Genomic DNA, 17,786 nt, shown 5'->3' with positions numbered 1-17,786 from the left:
CTCCGATGCTGCCGGCTGAACTCACCCCCATGGCCCCTCGCCCTGCGTCCGTAAGAGTGACATGGAAAACCCCAGCGGTTCGAATGGGGCAGCCCGACAGCAGCAATGGGGCAGCCCCTGAGCTGAGCTGCCCGAAGGGGGCGACCTTCCTAACTAAACCCCATCCCAAATATTAATGAGAAGACAAGTGGTGGCACTAAGATGCCGTTTGCACCACCCCATTGATGGCTCTGCTGGTGGGGTCTGCACCTCCCCCCCCGCCCCACCGTCTGTCCTGGCTATTCAGCCTGCAGGCGCTTCGGGCAGGGCCGTTTGCTACGCTGAGTGTGTGCAGCACCCAGCACCATGGGGCCCCGATCCTGGCTGCTCCTTAGGCACCACCGTAATAAACATCAACAATCACAGACACAGTAACAGAGGCAGAGTGCAGGGGCCCCACCTGGGCTTGGAGACCCGTCACTTACCCTCAGATTGACGCTCCCGGTCCAGCCGGAGGTGTCCAGCTCGAAGGAGGCTCTGCCAGACTCGTCGGTCAGGAAGGTCTGGTTCTTATTCTTATCCCCATAGCTAACAAAGAGCTGCAGCTTTTCATTCTTCAGCACAGAGCCATCTGTCATCTTCAGGAGCATCTGAGCCGGGAGAGAAAGGGGGAGACGCACAACTCAAGGGAGCAGACTCCTGGGAGAGTGTTGCCCACTAGGTATTAAAGAGCTGGCTGGGAGCAGAAAGGGACAATGCAATCCAGCCCTGAGATGCACTGGGAAAGCCCAGGGCTGGGTTGGGGTGTTGGGGTGAGGACTGAGGGGCATTAGCAGATCTGGGAAGAAGTTGCAGCAGGACTGGAATAGCTGGGGGTGCTGGGGTGAGCACTGAGGAGTGACAGGTTGTCCGACCCCTTGACTGAGCCCTCCCTTGGGATGTGGGACACTGCAGTCCAGCCGCCCCCAGGCCCTGAAACCAGGGCCTCAGATCTCCCAGCCTCCTTGCTTTGCTTACACACATTCCCTCTGAGTCCCATCTGGGCTGTGGCCACACTGGGCTTTAAGATTAACCCCTTAGGGACAATGTGGTAGGCAAGCAAGGAACTCGGGCTTAACAAAGGAATTTCTAAACCACAGTCACTTAGACGGCTCAAGAGTTACAGATCTTTGCCAAAGAACAAATGTCCTGATGAGCACCCTTCTCTAGTCTGATCTCACCCTCCCTCTGACTCTGGGGTTTGTCAACAGTTCAGGCTGGCCAGAATCCCTCCTGCCTTGTCTGTCTCCAGCCAGTCCTTCTGGCATGTGGTGATGGTCGGCACGGCTGCACAGTAGAGCCTCTCTGGACCCTTCTGCTATGTGCTTAGCTGGAAACCTCCATCTCCCTCCCCCTGACGTGCTCACCCCACCTGCGGGCTCTTGTGTAAAAAAAACATTGTTCTGTGGGGGTGGGCCAGTAGTTGAGAGACAATCAAAATTGATGGCGCTAGATTGCCATCTTGAGATCTTCTCCATGATAGTTCTTCAACAAAGTGTCACACACCTTTTCTAGGCTGGGCACCTGTCGAGAATGCAATACGATAATCTGCCTTGGGTAAATTAGGTGTGTGTACAGTGGGAAGGTACTTACCTGTTAGTAACTAGAGTTCTTCGATATGTGGTGTCCATATGTGCTCTACTTCTGGTGTGCATATGCCCCATGTACCGGAGATCTGAATGCATTAGCCACCAGTGTCCATTGGTTGTGCCTGCACCCTGCATGCCTCCCTTGGGAGCTGGGATCTAAGATATAACTAGTAAGCTATGGTGCACTGGTCCTTTGGGAGCAGCAGGCCTGCTAATTCTGTGGGTGCCCAGTGGAGAAGGGGCCGGACACTACAGGGGACACTCAGAGGGCTGGGGGCTATTACTCCCAGATCCTTTCCAGCGGCACTATCACCTGGCCAGGTTTTCCTCATTTTATAGCTGTTCATTTGATTTCTCCTTCCTAAATGACATCTTCATCATATGGACCCATGGGAAGGAGGCCCTTGAAGAATTCCACCTGGATTTCAACAATTTCCACCCCACCATCAACCTCAGCCTGGACCAGTCCACACAAGAGATCCACTTCCTGGACACTACAGTGCAAATATGTGATGGTCACATAAACACCACCCTATACCGGAAACCTACAGACCGCTATACGTACCTACATGACTCCAGCTTCCATCCAGGATACATCACACGATCCATTGTCTACAGCCAAGCCCTAAGCTACAACCTCATTTCCTCCAATCCCTCAGACAGAAACAAACACCTACAAGATCTTTATCAAGCATTCTTACAACTACAGTACCCACCTGGGGAAGTGAGGAAACAGATTGAGAGAGCGAGACAGGTACCCAGAAGTCACCTACTACAGGACAGGCCCAACAAGGAAAATAACAGAACACCACTGGCCATCACGTACAGCCCCCAGCTAAAACCTCTCCAGCACATCATCAACGATCTAAAATCTATCCTAGAAAACGATCCCTCACTCTCACAGGCCTTTGGAGGCAGGCCAGTCCTCGCTTACAGACAGCCCCCCAGCCTGAAACAAATACTCACCAGCAACTACACACCACAAGACAGAAACACTAATCCAGGAACCAATCCCTGTAACAATCCCCATTGCATACTCTGTCCCCATATCTACTCTAGTGACACCATCAGAGGAGCCAACCACATCAGCTACACCATCAAGGGCTCATTCACCTGCACATCTACTAATGTGATACGTACCAGCAATGCCCCTCTGCCATGTACATTGGCCAAACTGGACAGTCTCTATGGAAAAGAATAAATGGACACAAAACAAAAGACAGTAGGAGAACACTTCAGTCTCCCTGGACATTCTATAAGAGATTTAAAAGTAGCCATAGTTCAATAAAAAAACTTCAAAAACAGACTTTAAAGAGAAACTGCAGAACTACAATTCACTTGCAAATTTAACACCATTAATCTGGGCTTGAATAGGGACTGGGAGTGGCTGGCTCACTGCAAAAGCAACTTTCCCTCTCTTGGTATTGACACCTCCTCATCAATTATTGGGAGTGGGCCACATCCACCCTGAATGAATTGGCCTTGTCAACTAGGGTGACCAGATGTCCCAATTTTATGGGGACAGTCCCGATTTTGGGGGCTTTTTCTTATATAGGCTCCTATTACCCCCCACCCCAGCCTGATTTTTTACACTTGCTATCTGGTCACCCTACTGTCAACACTGGTTCTCCACTTGTGAGGTAACTCCCTTCTCTTCATGTATCAGTATAATGATGCCTGCATCTGTCATTTTCACTCCATGCATCTGAAGAAGTGGGTTTTTTACCCACGAAAGCTTATGCCCAAATAAATCTGTTAGTCTTTAAGGTGCCACTGGACTCCTCGTTGTTTTCCTAAGTGTAGTACCTCACGCTGGTCTTTAATTAATTTCATCTTGTTGATTTCAGACCAATTCTCTAATTTGTCAAAGTTGTTATGAATTCTAATCCTGTCCTCCAAAGTGCTAGGTTTCATCTCTGCTTGGTTTCATCCACACATTTTAGAAGCACACTCTCCATTCCATTATCCAAGTCTTTAATGACAATACTGAGTGGTACCGGACCCAGGACTGACCCCTGTGGGACCCCACTAGACACGTCTTCCCAGAGTGCAGTAAACTATTGATAACAACCCCTTCAGTATGGGAATTTCAACCAGCTGTGCACCAACCTTACAGTAATTTCATTTAAACCAGTGATTTTCAACCAGGGGGCCAGGGCCTCCTGCGGGGCAGCAAGCAGGTTTCAGGGGGTCCAGCAAGCAGGGCCAGTGTGAGACATGCTGGGGCCCAGGGCAGAGGGCTGAAGCCACACCACATGGGGAATTATCCTGCTTGCTACCCCTTCACGCCGGCCCTGGCTTTTATATGCAGAAAACCGGTTGCTGTGGCACAGGTGGGCCATGGAGTTTTTACAGCATGTTGGGGTGGGGGGGCTCAGAAAGGAAAAGGTTGAGACCCCGACGTAGACCACGTTTCCCTAGTTTGCTTATGAGGATGTCAAAAGCCTTACTACAAACAGGATATATCGAGTCTACTGCTTGCCCCCACCCACTAGGCCAGTAACTCTGACTGCTAGACGTGGCTTTTCTTACTGGGGCCTTTAAAATCTCCCCTATTGCTCCTCAAGGAGCCAAAAAGGGCATCTGGGAGTTCAGAAACGGTCCAATCGCCTGGTGCTGTGCCTGTCGGTGCGGGACGCGAAACGAGCTCCAGCACTATCAGCAGTGGCGCGGAAGGACCCGTGCGATGGATGCTGGGTGCCGGAAATGGGATGTCCGAGCCACAGGTGCGGGTAGCAGAGGCACTGAGGAGAGCGGCACCTGGTACAACGAAGGCGAGAGCTCCGGGGGTGATGTGTCAGTGCGGCAAACAGTGGTGCCAAATGCACCCACAGCAGCACCAGCAGCAATGACTGTGCCGCAAGCAGTGGTGCTGAGAGGCCACCACCAAGTGAAATCCTCTCTGGGCACCAAGGGATGAGCCAGCACCAGAACCAAGGACTCAGGACTCCTGCTCTCTGGGCGCCAGAGGGACCAGGGATTGGCCTCGAGCTGCCCTTCTCAAGTGACACAGAAAGAGGTGACGTAGCAGGCACCTGAGGAGGAGATCTACTCCCGTGCTCCTTGGCAGGATGGCGTCCATCACACTCGAGGTCACTAACCGGGGCAGGCACAGCCTTAGAGGCGGAAGAGATGGCTGCCAGGGTACTTTTTACCCAAGGGTGATCGGTCCTAGGAGGATCCTGCATCTCTTCAGGGACTGAGCCTGGCCTCCTAGACTTCTCCAGGAGAAATCCCTTCAGTCTAGTCTCCCTGGATTTCACAGCCCGTTTGGGGAGGGCTCTGAAGTCCCTGCACTGCTCTCTAGTGTGTGTCTGTGAACCCAGACAATACAGGCACTTAGAGTGTCTGTCGTTCCGGGCATGGCAGACCCACATGAGGGACATAATTTAAATCCCGGGGACTAAACCCCCCTGTACGTGGAGAAGACAGCAACTGCTCACCTCAGAGTCCCCCCTCATCCCCCCCCATACCAGGATTCATAGAGTGCAAGGCCAGAAGGGACCATTGTGATCACCCAGTCTGACCTCCTGCCTAGCTTAGGCCAGAGACCTGCCCCAAAATAATTCCCAGAGCCAACCTGTTAGAAGAACATCCCGTCTTCATTTACACATTGTCAGGGCTGAAGAATCCATCACGAACCTCAGTAAATTGTTGATTAATTACCCTCACTATAAAACATTTACACCTTATTTCTGATTTTTGTCTAGCTTCAACTTCCAGCCAGTTGATCATGTTTGACCTTTCTCTGCTAGATTGGATATTTGTTCCCCGATATTTAAAAATTATAATCAAGTCACCCTTTAACCTTCTCTTTCTTAAACTAAATAGATCGAGCTCTTTGAGTCTATCACTATAAAGCATCTTGTCTAATCCTTTCACCAGTCTTGGGGCTCTTCTCTGAACCCTTTTCAATTGATCAATATCCTTGTTGAATTGTGGGCACCGGAACTGGACACGGGGTTCCAGCATCAGTTGCACCCCTGCCAAATACAGAGTATCCGACTCCAGAGTCCCCTGTTTATACATCCCAGAATCGCATTATTGCTTTTGGCCACAGCGTCACACTGGGAGCTCATGTTCATCTACCACGACCCCTGCTTCCCAGGCTAGACTCCCCCACCCTGTACGTATGGCCGACAAACTTTGCTCCGAGGAGAGGGAGTCTACAACTGAAATCCTCCCTACAACAGGAGAGTTCAGCTAAACTAACTAAGCCACTATCTCCAGTAACAATTATTAACTATCAAAAATTACTATTTACAAAACATATCGAGAAAAACTTCAGCGGAGCAGGAGATCGGACACTGCTGCTGGCTCTGTCTCACAGCTACAGGCCGTGAGAAGGAACTGAGGGTTGGCTGGTTGCTCAACCCCCATTGTGCCCTCGGTACGAGGGGGCTTGAGGACATGGAGAGCGCAGCTAACGCATCTGATCTCCAGTGCATGGGGCACATGGGCACCAGAAGTGCAGCACATCCGGCAAGCAGTCAACCTCAATGGAGGTTACAGTTTGGTACAGACATAGTCCACTCTGTCACACCGGTAATCCCGTTACCTTGCCAGTGTAGGGGATTCCAGCCTTGTAGGTAGCGTCAGCGTCCTCAAAGGTCACAATAGGGATTTTAGACACGATGTTGCAGTACTTGGTCGCGTTGAGCTCCACCCCTAGCAGGAGAGGGAGAGAGGATAGGAGGAAGATGCCAGGAGCGACACCAGAGTTCAGGCTTCATCCCGGATTTCTCTCCATAACAATCCGTGCAGCCATTTCTACCCCCTCTCGCTATGAACTGGAGGGTGTGATTTGGGGGAGAATTTGGGAAGTTCGGCTGGGGTCAGAGAAGGATTTTCCTGGGGAATCTGGAAAAGGACTGTAACAGGGTGCTGGCTTAAGAGGCACTGAGAGCCCCTGTTAGCTCAGAACCTGCTAGCAGAGCTCCCATCAAGGAGAACTGGCTGGAGTGGGCCATTAAAGAAGCCTGAGAGCAATCACCTGGGAGCCTGCTGAGAGGAAGGCCTATAAAGCTAGCAGGAAGGAAGTAGGCAGGGAGGAACAGGAAAGTGAGGAGTGAGGGCCTGTTGCTCCCAGCTGTTGTAAGAGCAAGCTGTTCCCTAAGGGGCTACCTGACTGGTATTGAATTGTATATAGCTGTATATACGTGGTGGTGGGAAAAGACTGGGAAATAAAAGGGCACCGGTGTGTGAAAGAGTGGTCTCCAGTGAATTTGTACCGCGAGCAAGGAAGCGCTCGTCTACAAGGACAGTTACCTGTTCCGTAACTGGCGTTCTTTGAGATGTGTTGCGCCTGTCTATTCCACAGTAGGTGTGCGTGCTCGCCACGTGCACCGGTGCCAGAAGTTTTTCCCTTAGCAGTACCCGTAGGAGGGAAGCACTGCTGTGACCCCTGGAGTGGTGCCTCTATATCACGCTATAAGGGGAGCCACAGGCTCCCCCCACCCTCGGTTCCTTCTTGCCAGACAACTCCGACAGAGGGGAAGGAGGGCGGGATGTGGAATAGACAGGAGCAACACATCTCGAAGAACGCCAGTTACGGAACAGGTAACTGTCCTTTCTTCGAGTGATTGCTCCTGTGTATTCCACAGTAGGTGACTCCAAGCTATATCTGATGGAGGTGGGTAGGAGTTTAAAGGTTATCGGGATGGAGTACCGCCCTACCAAACCCGGCGTCATCCCGTGTTTGGGAGACGATCGCATAGTGCGAGGAAAAAGTGTGGACAAAGGACCACGTGGCAGCCCTGCATATGTCCTGGATAGGGACGTGGGCTACAGAGGCGGCCGACAAGGCTCGAGCTCTCGTGGAATGCACCTTCACTATAGGCGGCGGGGGAACCCCTGCCAAGTCGTAACACATGCGTATGCACGAGGTGATCCAGTGGGAAATGTGCTGGATGGATACTGGTTGCCCCCTCATCCGCTTGGCCGACGCAACGAATAGTTGCGAGGACTTCCTGAACTGCCTGGTTTGGTCAAGGTAGAAGCCCAGCACTCTACGTATGTCTAACGTGTGTAGGAGGCATTCCTCATTGGAGGAATGGGGCTTAGGACAGAGTACTGGTAGGAAAATGTCCTGATCCATATGAAAGGTGGAGACCACCTTCAGGAGAAAAACGGGGTGTGGGTGAAGCTGGACCTTATCTTTGTGGGAAATCGTATACGGGGGTTCCAAGGTCAAGGCCCTAAGCTCCGAGACCCAACAGGCTGAGGTGATAGCCACCAAGAATGCCACTTTCCAGGATAGGTGAGACCAGGAACCCGTGGCCAAGGGTTCAAAGGGAGGACCTGTGAGGCGGGATAACACTAGGTTCAGATCCCATTGCCGGACTGGGGCCTTTGCGTATGGGAATGCACGATCTAGGCCCTTTAAAAAATGGGAGGTCATCTGGTGGGAGAACACTGATTGACCTTGCACCTGAGGGTGGAAGGCCGAAATGGCCGCTAAATGAACCCTGACAGAGGCAGGAGCTAGCCCTTGGGTCCTAAGGGACAAGAGGTAATCGAGAATAAGCTGGAGGGATGCAGATGACGGGGAGGTGCCCTGCTCCCTCACCCACCTGGAGAACCTAGACCATTTGGCAAGGTACGTCCGCCATGTGGACGGCTTTCTGCTCTCCAGCAGAATTCATCTTACATACTCCGAACACCTTCCCTCCTCCTTGTTTAACCATGGAGCAGCCACGCTGTCAGGTGGAGCACGGCCAGGTTGGGATGGAGAAGGCATCCCCTGCCCTGGGAGAGGAGGTCTGGACGAAGTGGCAGCCTCCGCAGGGGGGCCGCTAAAAGCTGCAGAAGGGTCCCGTACCAATGTTGACGGGCCCAATCCGGGGCTATGAGGATAACCCTCGATCTGCCTGCCTTTACTTTCCGCAGAACCTTGCCTATCGGGGAAGGGTGGAAAGGCATAGAACAGTTGGCCTGACCACCGGAGGAGGAATGCGTCTGAGATTGCCCCCCTTTCTGCCCCTGCCCTAGAGCAGAACTGGGGGCAGCGTCTGTTCTGGGCGGTAGCGAAGAGGTCGATCCGGGGAGCTCCCCATGCTCGGAAGAGCTGACGGGCGACCTCCCAGTGGAGTGACCACTTGTATTGGTGGGAAAACACCCTGCTGAGGTGATCTGCTCGCATACTGCGTGCGCTGGGTGAGTGGACGGCCCATAGGGAAATATCATGGACTATACAAAACTCCCAGAGGTCCAGGGCTTCCCGGCACAGGGACGAGGAGTGCGTGCCCCCCTACCTGCTGATGTAATACATCACGGACGTGTTGTCCATGAGGACTCTGACCATCTTCCCGCAAAGGTGCAAACTGAACGCTATGCACGCCAGGCGTACTGCCCTGAGCTCCCTGATGTTTATGTGCAGAGACAATTCCAAGGGCGACCACCTGCCTTGGGTTTGAATGTCCCTTATATGGGCTCCCCAGCCCAGGTCCGAGGCATCCGACACCAGGTCTAGTGAGGGAGGGGTTTCCCGGAAGGGAATCCCGTTTAACATATTGCTTGGGAGGGACCACCATTGCAGCGCGGGCACTACGTTGGGTGGCATCGTGACTACCTTGTCCAGGCTGTCCCTGGACTGGGAATACTGGGAGGCCAACCAGAGTTGGAGGGGCCTCATTCGGAGTCTGGCATGTCGCACTATGGACGTGCATGCTGCCATGTGACCCAGGAGTTGAAGGCACACCCTTGCCATCGTCATGGGGAAGGTCATGACCGAGGCTACGAGACTTTTGAGTGTCTCGAATCTGTCCCGGGGAAGAAAGGCTGTGGTCTCTACTGAGTCTATCAGAGCCCCTATGAAGTGTATGTGCTGGGCTGGTACCAACATGGACTTGGCCTCGTTCACCACAAGGCCCAGACCCATGCATGTGGACAGCAGGAATTGCAGCTGGGCCTGCACCTGGGACCAAGAGCTGCCCTTGAGGAGCCAATCGTCCAGGTAAGGGCAAATTTGCAGCCCATTCCTCCGGAGGTGGGCTGCCACCACTGCCATGCATTTGGTAAAAACCCTGGGGGCCGTGGAAAGGCTGAAGGGGAGGACCGCAAACTGGTAATGGTCTCGCCCTACCAGGAAGTGGAGGAAGCGCCTGTGACCCTCGAAAATATGGATGTGGAAATACGCATCCTGGAGGTCCAGGGATGCAAACCAATCCCCCGGGTCTAAGGAGGGGATGATGGAGGTTAGGGATACCATGCGGAACTTGTAATGGACCATAAACCTGTTGAGGTTCCGCAGGTCGAGGATGGGCCGGTGCCTGCCTTTTACCTTTGGGATCAGGAAGTACCGGGAGTAAAATCCCTTGCCCTGAAATTCCGCTGGTACCCTCTCCACCACACCTAGGTTGAGAAGGCGCACCACCTCTTGGTTTAGGAGGGTGGCATGTTCCTGGTCCCTGAGGTCCTCCCGGGATGGGGGGGAGTGGAGGGCGGGTGAGGTGAACTGCAACGTGTAGCCCCTGGAAATCGTGCTGAGGACCCACTGGTCCGACATTATACGGGACCACTGCACTTGGAACGCAGATAAACGGTTGCAGAACACAAACTTTATTAACTGGGGGGCGTCCGTGGCAACAGGTCCGGTGGCTCCCCGCAAAGAGTCAAAACCGCCTCTTCCCTTGCCTCTTGCCCTTCGAGGGGCCTGGTCGCGGGACTGACGCTGAGACCTGCGTCTGTGCTCCCTCAGTCGCTTAGGAGGGGGTTCATATCTACCCCTAGCGGGGGGAGCAGAGGTTTGCGGCCTAGGTTTGTCCTTCGCTGGCAGGACATATAGGCCCAGAATTTGCAGGGTGGTATGGGAGTCTTTCATCCCATGCAGGTGAACATCGGTTTGGTCCGCAAACAGCGCTTTCCCGTCGAAGGGAAGGTCCTGCATCAGAGACTGAGACTCTGCAGACAGACCAGACAGGAGAAGCCACGACACCCTTCGCATGGATATGGCTGACGCCAAAGAATGGGCTGCCGTGTCCGCCGTGTCTGAGGCAGCTTGGAGGGCTGCTTTCACCCCTGCTGCCCCTTCCTCAACCAGAGCCTTGAACTCTTTCTTGTCCCCTCCGGGAGAAGAGGCTCGAACTTTGGTAGAGACCCCCACAAGTTAAAATCATAGCGGCTCAACAGGGCTTGGTGATTGGCCACCCAAAGTTGAAAGCTCGCAGAAGAATAAACTTTCCTGCCAAAAGAATCAAGTCTCTTGGCGTCTTTGTCCTGGGGGGTGGGTGCAGGCTGGCCGTGGCGTTCATGATGGTTGACTGACTCCACCACCAGGGAGTTAGGTGCCGGGTGGGAGTACAGGTACTTATGTCCCTTAGCCGGAACAAAGTACTTTTTCTCCGCTTTCTTGGAGATGGGCACCAAGGAAGCTGGGGTCTGCCACAGGGCAATCGATATGTTGGCCACACTTTGATGAAGGGGTAAGGCCACACGGCCCAGCGCCGAGGAGGACAGAACATTGAAAAAGGTGTCCGACAGCTCCTCCATCTCATCAGCCTGGAGTTGGAGATTCGAGGCCTTTTGAGGAGCTCCTGGTGAGTTTTAAAGTCCTCTTGTATAACGGACGGAGGTGCCGCTATTGTCTCCTCCGGTGCCGGTGAGGGGGCCGGTCCGGCTACCAGGGCATCGGGAGGTGCCGCTGGGTCAACTCCCAAGACCGAGTCTGGGCCTGGTGCCGCCAGTTCGGTGCCCATCGACTTCTGACTCTGTCGAGGGGGGGACACCGAATGGGTCTGGGACGCCCCGGCTACCAAGCAGGGTCTCACCTGGGCAGGCAATTGCAGTACCCCTTGTCACTGATTGGCTTGGGTGTCGAGTGGTGCAGGCTGCTCTTGGGGCCCGGTGCAGCTTGGGGATGGGCAGCTGGGTGCCGAGGCCGAGGTCGCCATTGACCGCACGGTGCCGTAGGAGCGATGGGAGCGTCTATGGTCGTGCTGGTGCCGACCTCGAGATCTGGACCTCGACGACGATGAGAAGCGGTACTCGACTGAAGTGCTGCTCTCAGAGTCGTCCCGCTGATCGTAGCTTCGACACTTCGGTGCCAGTAATGCCCGAGGAGAGCTCTGTCTATGGTGTCTAGCAGAGTGGGCACTCGAGCCCGAGCGTCCATAATGATGGCTTCGGGATCTGCTCCTGTAGCTCCTATCCAAAGAGGAGCGTCGACACTGCTTGTCTCGGTGCCTGCGCTCCCGATGGGGAGTGGAGGACCTTCGAGACTCCCGCTCAGGCGAGTCAGCCAGCCTGACTGGAGCGGAGGGCTGACGCGAGCTATGTGAGGACCTCGTCGAACGGGGCAGCGCATGGTCCTCGGAGCGCAGGCTGTCTATTGCCGGAGAGGGCTGATGTGCTCCCAACAGCAGCTTCCCTCGGGACTGGGGGCCCGTCTCATGCGGCGCACCCGGCACCAGGAGGGAGAGGATGTTACACGCGGCCTGTGCGGCCTCCGGCGTCGATGGCATTCTCACCGCGGGAGAGGCACGCGGAGACGGGACTGGACTACTCTGCTCAGCGCGAGTCGGAGGTCTGGGTCCCGAGGGGGATCACGGGCTGCCCAACTCGGATCCGGCCTCACCCCTGTCCTGTCGGCAACGCTGAGTCTTCCCTTGCTTCTTAGCGGGTGAGTGGTGCCGACTGGTGGAGGGCGTCTCGCTCCGCACCAAGGATGAGGCACCCGCTGCCGAGTCCGATAGGCGTGCCGGTGCCAGGGCCAACGCGGTTTCCATTAGTAGGGCCCGGAGCCGGATATCTCTCTCACGTTTCGTTTGAGGCTTGAACGACTGACAGATCTTACAGCAATCAGTTACGTGAGTCTCACCCAAGCAGCGAAGACACTGAGTGTGCGGGTCGCTTCTGGGCATAGAACTGCGACAGGAGTCGCACGACTTGAAGCCTGGGGCACGGGGCATGCCCCGCACCAGGCAACTAACTAAAGAAGTTATCCAACTATGGAGATGATGAGTACTACTAAGACTACTGGAAGGGCTACAGCAAGGCTGGAGCACAAAGTTCCAACTACCTTCACTGGTGGCAAGAAGGAACTGAGGGTGGGGGGAGTGCGCAGCTCCCCTTATAGCGCGATATAGAGGTGCCACTCCAGAGGTCGCAGCAGTGCTCCCCTCCTAGGGGTACTGCTAAGGGAAAAACTTCTGGCACCGGTGCACGTGGCGAGCGCACACACCTACTGTGGAATACACAGGAGCAATCACTCGAAGAAGAACTAGAAAATTTAGATCCACCTTCCCCTGGGGCTTAATCCCAAGCCAGCCACTTGACATTTGCCAGCAGGGTCTCCTGGCTCTGCAGCCCTTTCCCCAGCAGACAGCTCCTTACTGAAGTGCCCCAGAGCTGACCCTGCACACAGGCCTCTTGGCACAGGGCCTGCCCCCAGAAAGGGCCATTTTCAGAAGTGCCCAGTGACCCATTGCCGTTCTGGACCCGCTCTCCTCCAGCCACTTCACCATCGCTGATGTCAGCACCCGAGGGTAACGTTGTAGCCATCCCACAGTTACAGTTTTCAGCCAAATGGGTGTCGGCCGCTCTGGAAATCAGGATTCTTCTGGGCTAAATGTGGAGTTATCTGGGTTCGTTGCTAAGCGATTAGCACTTGCAGTTTTGAACGCTAAGCGCTAACGTCACTGAGGCCATGACTCAGGGCCCAGCGACACAGGCTGGGCCTTCACTCCGCTCTGCCAGCTCAGTGCACAGCCAGAGGCCACTCGCGGGAGGGTGTTTAGTCTTTGCGTGAACGTGCCAAGGTCTGAACTCCTCATGAGGGATCGATCCCAGTGATGGGCTGAACCAGAACTCCAGATCCAACCTCCCAACGCTACCTCTGGGCCCATCTCTAAAGCAGCTGGGCTACAAATGACATGACCATATGTTCAAGTGAGACCCCTCTGCCCCTGGGGGTTCAGTGCTGGGGGCTGCCTGGGGGCGTGCATGTGTGCTTGATTTCAGTCCCACCTGTCCCCTCCTCCATGAGAGACGCCTTGGCTTGCAGGATCATCCCATAGCCAGAGTCGGTCCGCACTAAGCGAGCCATCTCCACCTCTCTGGAAAAGCAGCCGTTGCTGTCAGTCTGGAGGGAGAGAATCACAGCCCGTTAGCAGCAGCTCTGCACCAGGCACCACAGGTGTCAGCTCAGCAGGTCTCTAATCGGGCTTGGCCTGGTTAGTGTCGGGATCAGGAGACACTCAAAGAAAACCTGGGTGCTGAAGTCAGCAGCAGGGGGCGCTCTCACCTTGGATTCAGCCCTGACACTGGTATCCCAGCACGTCGCTAGGGGGCGCTGTGCAGCTGGAGCTGCTGTGGGTGGGATGAGACGTAAAACAGGCCTTGGCCACTCGTGCCCATCACAGATCCCCTGGTGCTTCTCCCCCATCGTCGTGGTAACGCTAGCTAATTCCAGTCACCCCCCTAACCCCCCAGGGACTGAGAGCATTCGGGGAGATCTGTATCATTCCATTGCCCCTGCCTAACGAGAGCTGCTGATGAGGAAGGGCGGCCCCTTAACCTGGGGCACTAGCCTAGGTCTGGAGAGACCTGGGGGCAAGTCCCTGCTCTGCCACAGGCTGCCTGCAAGTCCCTCTGAGTACGGCTCCAGCAGAAACACCCTGTGGCCGCGAGTCTCAGAGCCCAGCCCTGCTGACCCCGCTTGTGCTGCAGGGCTAAAACCAGCAGGTCGACGGTCGGGTCCAGGCGCTAGACCCAGGGAGGGGGAGGGTCTCGGAGCCCAGGCTCCAGCCGAGCGTCTACACTGTTCCTTTAGCCCCACGGCGCAAGCCCCAGGCAGTGGAGCTGGGCTCGGAGACGCTGCCGCAGGGTTTTTGCTGTGCAGACGGACCCTGAGCATCTCCGTGCCTCAGTTCCCCATCTGTACAATGGGGACAGGACCCTGCCCCGCCTCCCGGCGGCTAGGAGGATCAGTGAGGCACTGAGATATTGTGGGGAAGGGGGGGGGCATATAAGTCCCTAAGCCCTGCTACACAGCTGCCAGTCCCCACCCCCAGCCTGCCAGATGGGGACCCGGATGGATCCAGGGCCTGATTCGCCTGCACTTACACCAGCTTTACACCACTGTCACAAACCTCATCACGGACGATCACAGCGCCCCCTCTGGCCAGTGTAAGAAAAACATGGAGAGAAGCCTCCTCCAGCAGCATGTCACGTACCTCCCTCCTCCCCAGTCACACTCACCTGGCCAGTAAGCTCCGTGCACGGAACCATGTCCAAGGGATATGTTGGTTGTTTCTTCCAACACAGGCTGGCCTGGACCCTCCCCAGAACAGGCTTCCCGGAGGTGTCTCTGTTTAGCGGAGGGGAAGGAGAGGGTAAGTGGGAGGGGAGGGGGCCAACGCCCCTGCCTATGGGGAGGGTCCCTGCTGGGTTGGGGCTGATCGTGTGGCTGGGAGTGAGAGCCCCAGGGAGCCCTGCCTGGCCATGAGCATGGGGCAGAGGCGGGCCCAGCCAGGGAAGGGGCAGGTCAGATCCTGGCCTAGGGAGCCGGGGAGGGGAGTCAGGTCCAGGGCGGTACCAGTGCCCCCTTTATCGGCCCGGCAGGGCTGCTTTCACACTCACCGGCCGCACACCTGCAGCAGGAGCGTCTCATCCAGCACCGTCATCATGGGGGGCAGCTCCAGGGTCACTTCGAACTTGGGCAGCACTGGGGGGCAGAGAGGGACGGGGTGAAACCGACCCGCAGCCCCAGCTCGGAGGTTTCATCATGATCCTCGGCCTTGGAGCTTCTCCGCGGGCCTTGCAGCCCCCCGCCCTCCTCCGCCCAACCTGCCAGCCGGGCTGGGAAGGGGAAGGCCCGGAAATGGAGCCGGGCTGGGAAGAGGCTGCAGGCTGCAGCAGTAGGGTTGCCAGGTGTCCAGTTTTCGACTGGAACGCCCAGTAAAAAAGGGACCCTGGCGGCTCCAGTTGGCACCACAGACCGGGCCATTAAAAGTCCTGTCGGCGGGGCAGTGGTGCTAAGGCAGGCTCCCTGTGTGCCGTGGCTATGTGTTGCTCCCAGAAGCAGCGGCATGTCCCACCTCCAGCTCCTACCCATAGGAGCAGCCAGGGGGCTCCGTACGCTACCTCCACCACAAGCACCCGTGGGGGATCAGGGTGGTGGGAGGCAGTTGGTGGGGTCAGGGGCAGGTGTATGGGGTGAGGGTGGGGGTAGGTGGCAGCTGTTTCAAGGGAGACATCAGAGCTCTTCTCTCCCCCTCCCCCACAGGAGCCAGAGGAGGTTCTTTGCAGGGGGGAGGATGGAGAGGGGGCCACTGACATTACCCTCCCCATCCCAGCAACACCAGCTCTGGGAAGGGGGTGCTTGTGTGAAGAGCTCCTTGTGCTCCAGGAGGAGCAGAGGTGGGGCTGGGGGGCACAGGGCAGAGATCGGTGGGTTCTGGGCTGGGGCTGGGGGGACAGAGTTAGATGCTGGGGGTTTGGTGAGAAGCTGGAAGCTCCGTCCCATCCGGCAGCCAGCGACCTCCAGCAGCAGGAGCCGGGATCAGCTCCCACGATAACTTTAGTGACACGGTAACTGCTCTCATCCACCTCCCACACACACTGGGGGGAGGCAGAGGGGGTGCAGAAATCGAAAGTCAGACCAAAAACATGAAACAGTCATGGTTCTCACTCATGATGTTGGACCCACGGACACCTCGCCCCAGGGAGACTCAGGAATCCCCCTAACCCCCCATATGTGCCGGAGCCGTGGCCTTGCTCGCTGCCCTGGGACCTGCTGCGCACCGTATTCCTCCACACTGAACGAGTGCCTCGTCCCCTGCGCCTCGATGGCGTACGTCCCCAGGGCCGGCTCTGCAGACAGCGGGAGGGACAGATCCACGATGCCCTTCTGCGGAGTCACATCTCGCCACTGGGCGATGCGGTTCCCGCTGGGATCCTGGCACACGGACACGCCCTGTTCAGCCGCTGCCCCCACACACGGCTCGTCCCCAGCAGCCCCCGAGTGCCTCGTGCTACCGACGGGGGCTGGATCGACGGCCGGGGGCTCAAATCATTCTCTGTAGCCTGGAGCAGGCACCGCCGGGCAGGCGCTGGGCAAGGGGGCCCCTGCCAGTGCCCCTAAGCTCTGACCCAAGGGCCAGGGCCGGCTCTAGGCACCAGCTGAGCAAGCTGGTGCTCAGGGCGGCAGCTTGTTGGAGGCTGCATTCCGCCCTATCCTAGGGCGGCACGGACACCTTTTTTTTTTTTTTTTTTTTTTTTTTTTTTTTTTGGTGTTGTTCCGCTCCGGCCACCCTGTAGGGGGCGGCAGCGCGGAGGACGGGAGCACCCTGCAGCAAGCCCGGCAGGGCAGCCCGCGTCCTTCCCTCCTAGCCGACCGGAGCGGCGCAGAGCCCTCCCGGCAGGCAGTGCGGCGGGAGGGGCCACGAGGCAGCGCCCCGCTGAAGCCCTGGCCGCCCCCCTTCTCTCTCTCTCCCTCCCGCTCCCTTCCCCTCCCCCCACTAGCTGGGGCACATCTGCGGCACAGGGAGTCCCTCTGCACCCTGGCTCCGGCCGCACCGCAGGTTGTTTTTTTTTTTGCTTTGCTGTTCTGGCTGCCCGTTTTTTGTTTGTTTGTTTTTTTGTTGTTGTAGTTTTTGCTTGGGGCGGCCAAAAAGCCATAGCCGGCCCTGCCAAGGGCACCGCCCCTGGGGGGAACAGGCTCCCGAGGGACACCCCATCTCCAGACTGGACAAAGCCCAGAGAACTCGCCATAGGGACCGTTTCCATCTCAGTGCCAGGCCTCTGTGGGTATGTTCCCTGCCCCGCTCCTGCCACACAGCCTCCCCAAACCTCCACCCCTCCCCTCTGCCCCTGCAGCTCCCAGAGAACCTCCCTCCTCCTCTGCCCTTCCCCCATTCAGGCTCCCAAGGGAGCTCCCTGCTGAATTCCCCACTGGCCGTATCAAGTCACTGCCTGACCCAGAGTTTGGGGGCTGGGAACATTCGGGGTGAGTGACTCAGGCAGGGATCCCAGCCAGGCCCAAACCCACCTGTCTCCTGGACAGACAGCCCCAGATGCTGCAAACTCGGGGTGGGGAGAACGTAACCTGATGGCACAAATGTCCCCTCCCTGCCCCCCATGTGGTCCAGCCCAGAAACGCCCTGTGCTCTGGGACCCTTTGCAGCCCCACAGCAGGGCAGAGGGGTCTAGGGCTGGATTGCTGGACACTGTGGTCACAGC

At 56.5% G+C, this 17,786-nt stretch overlaps 2 protein-coding genes across 9 annotated transcripts in view; one reads left to right on the top strand and one right to left on the bottom strand.

Annotated features, from left to right (window-relative positions):
• The window catches only part of LOC117869139 (alpha-2-macroglobulin-like protein 1), a 777,004-nt gene that overhangs the window by 702,973 nt on the left and 56,245 nt on the right, over nt 1-17,786 (top strand). The gene's annotated exons all lie outside the window — the stretch shown is intronic.
• On the bottom strand, nt 4,224-16,768 carry LOC117869148 (alpha-2-macroglobulin-like protein 1). 2 transcript variants are annotated; one of them, XM_034755691.1, is made up of 6 exons: nt 16,350-16,768; nt 15,186-15,270; nt 14,805-14,913; nt 13,572-13,686; nt 6,166-6,275; nt 4,224-4,367 (listed from the first exon to the last, which is right to left on the bottom strand). In XM_034755691.1, exons 2-6 carry the CDS (start codon nt 15,230-15,232, stop codon nt 4,266-4,268), a joined length of 483 nt encoding a protein of 160 aa, XP_034611582.1. In that variant the 5' UTR covers nt 15,233-15,270; nt 16,350-16,768; the 3' UTR covers nt 4,224-4,265. The 2 variants fall into 2 exon arrangements, with proteins under 2 accessions (XP_034611582.1, XP_034611581.1); XM_034755690.1 differs by lacking the exons at nt 4,224-4,367; nt 6,166-6,275; nt 15,186-15,270; nt 16,350-16,768 and having other exon boundaries at nt 10,133-13,686; nt 14,805-14,839.

This window comes from Trachemys scripta, chromosome 23, assembly GCF_013100865.1.
Source record: "Trachemys scripta elegans isolate TJP31775 chromosome 23, CAS_Tse_1.0, whole genome shotgun sequence".
NCBI classification, from domain to species: Eukaryota; Metazoa; Chordata; order Testudines; family Emydidae; genus Trachemys; species Trachemys scripta.
Note: the sequence above shows the minus strand (reverse complement) of the source record. Positions and strands in the feature narration are given on the sequence as shown.

Coding starts and splice junctions, on each gene's coding strand:
- LOC117869148 (XM_034755690.1), bottom strand. CDS start 12,067: ATGCCATCGACGCCGGAGGCCGCACAGGCCGCGTGTAACATCCTCTCC.